General features: G+C 25.6%; 1 protein-coding gene across 1 annotated transcript; it reads left to right on the top strand.

Moving 5' to 3' along the window:
- Positions 1–795: 795 nt before the first annotated feature.
- On the top strand, positions 796–1,858 carry ENU1_087340 (non-transporter ABC protein, putative; the record flags this gene model as incomplete). Its single annotated transcript, XM_008858910.1, has 2 exons — positions 796–1,701; positions 1,751–1,858. The coding sequence occupies 2 exons, from the start codon at positions 796–798 to the stop codon at positions 1,856–1,858; spliced, it is 1,014 nt and encodes a 337-aa protein (XP_008857132.1).
- Between the last annotated feature and the right edge of the window lie 66 nt (positions 1,859–1,924).

Raw genomic sequence — 1,924 nt, 5'->3', positions numbered from 1 at the left:
TATTTAAATACTCTTTTATAATATTGTATGATATTTATATTTCTGAATTTATCACATTATGTTCTTAATAATAATACTAATTTGTGTTGTTTCAGTCATTCTTTATTTCATTAAAAAAATAAAACAACTTGTATTTGAATTATAGACTCAACTTAAATTTAAGGCATGACTGAATAACCTAATAATCAACTAATCGTTAGACAATCATTTAACTAACATTATTTAGTTTAAATTTAATTGAATAAACTTATAAAACATACATAACTACGCTGAAATTCAACACCAACAGTTCAAGAATAAAAGTACAAATCTTTTTTTTTCAATCTTGTCTGTTTTAGTGTTGTTGACAATTAGAGAAAAGATTTTATTCAACTGTCTTAGTCTTTTTGAAATAAATAGTTTTGCATAAGTTGAATTTTCATCTTAATAAAAATATGTAAAGTATGATTATACTTTCATATTGTCATGTGTTCTTAGAAATAAACCAATACATAATTTATAAAACAAAACTCCTTGTTTTATTCAACCAAATAAAAAATTATGACTATGAAATTTTGAATCAATTTTTCTATTCCTTTTTATTCTTTATCATTAAATTCAATGATTCTAGATTAAATAAAATACAAAGAATGTATGATAAACACTCTTGTTTATAATTATGATGATGAAACATCAAAATAAAGAATAACATATTTTTTAAAGAAGAATGGTATTAAAAACAAAATAGGGTTGTGAAACAGAAAAGAAAGACAAACTTCAAAAAGAAAAGAAAGGAACTTTTGTTATATAAAGAGAATGTCAAATAGCAACACATCAACTGAACCAGTGATTCATGCAGAAATTGAGAATGAAGAATTTGACAAAGTTGAAGAAAAGATTGAAGAAGAATTAGAACAAGAACATGAAAAGATTGAAGAAGAGAAAATTAAACCAGAAAAAGAAAAGATAATTGAATATGACAATAAAATTGATCCAATAGTTGATAATTATATTAATTCATTAGTAAACACTAAAGCAATGATTCGATCTGATATTGAAACAAGAATGTTAGCAATTATTATGTCATGTAAGGCATGTAATAGTGAAGAAAAAGCAAAGCAAATAATTGAACAAAAACTTGAAGAAAGACCAATGGAATATGATATTGTTTCTAATGTTAAAAGATTAAAGAAAGCATATAATGTAGAGAAAATAGATAATAAGTTATATGGAGGTAGTTTGTTTAAAAAGACATTAGTTCAAGATTCAGCACTTGAACAAAGTGATGCAAAAATGGAAAAAAAGAAGAAAAAGAGAGAAGAAATGGAAGAAAAGAAAAGAAAACAATTATACGAAAATGCTGGATTAGTATCTGCACCAACTATTTCAGTTAATAAAGCTAAAGTTGATAGTAATTGTAAAGATGTTAAACAAGATAATATAAGTATTGCATATGGTAAACATCTTATTCTTGAAGATGCAGATTTAACATTAGCACATGGAAGAAGATATGGACTTATTGGTAGAAATGGATGTGGAAAATCTACATTAATGAGAGTTATTGCTACAAGAAATGTTGCAATTCCTGATAATATGACAATGCAATTTATTGAACAAGAAGTTGATGGAGATGATCGTTCAGTTTACCAAACAGTTTATGAAGCAAATGTTGAATTAGTTCAATTATATGCAGATCTTGCAGAACTTGAAAAAGAACCATTGGTAAATGCTGAAAAGATAACAATGGCATATTCTAGATTAGCTGAATTAGATGCAGATACAGCAGAATCAAGAATTAAATCAATTCTCACAGGTCTTCAATTTACTCAAAAAGATTTTGAAAGACCAACAAAAGAATTTTCAGGAGGATGGAGAATGAGAATTTCTATTGCTAAAGCCATTTATATGCATCCTGATTTATTACTTCTTGATGAACCATCAAATC

Source organism: Entamoeba nuttalli, assembly GCF_000257125.1.
Source record: "Entamoeba nuttalli P19 unplaced genomic scaffold asmbl_3954, whole genome shotgun sequence".
Taxonomy (NCBI): Eukaryota; Evosea; order Mastigamoebida; family Endamoebidae; genus Entamoeba; species Entamoeba nuttalli.
Note: the sequence above shows the minus strand (reverse complement) of the source record. Positions and strands in the feature narration are given on the sequence as shown.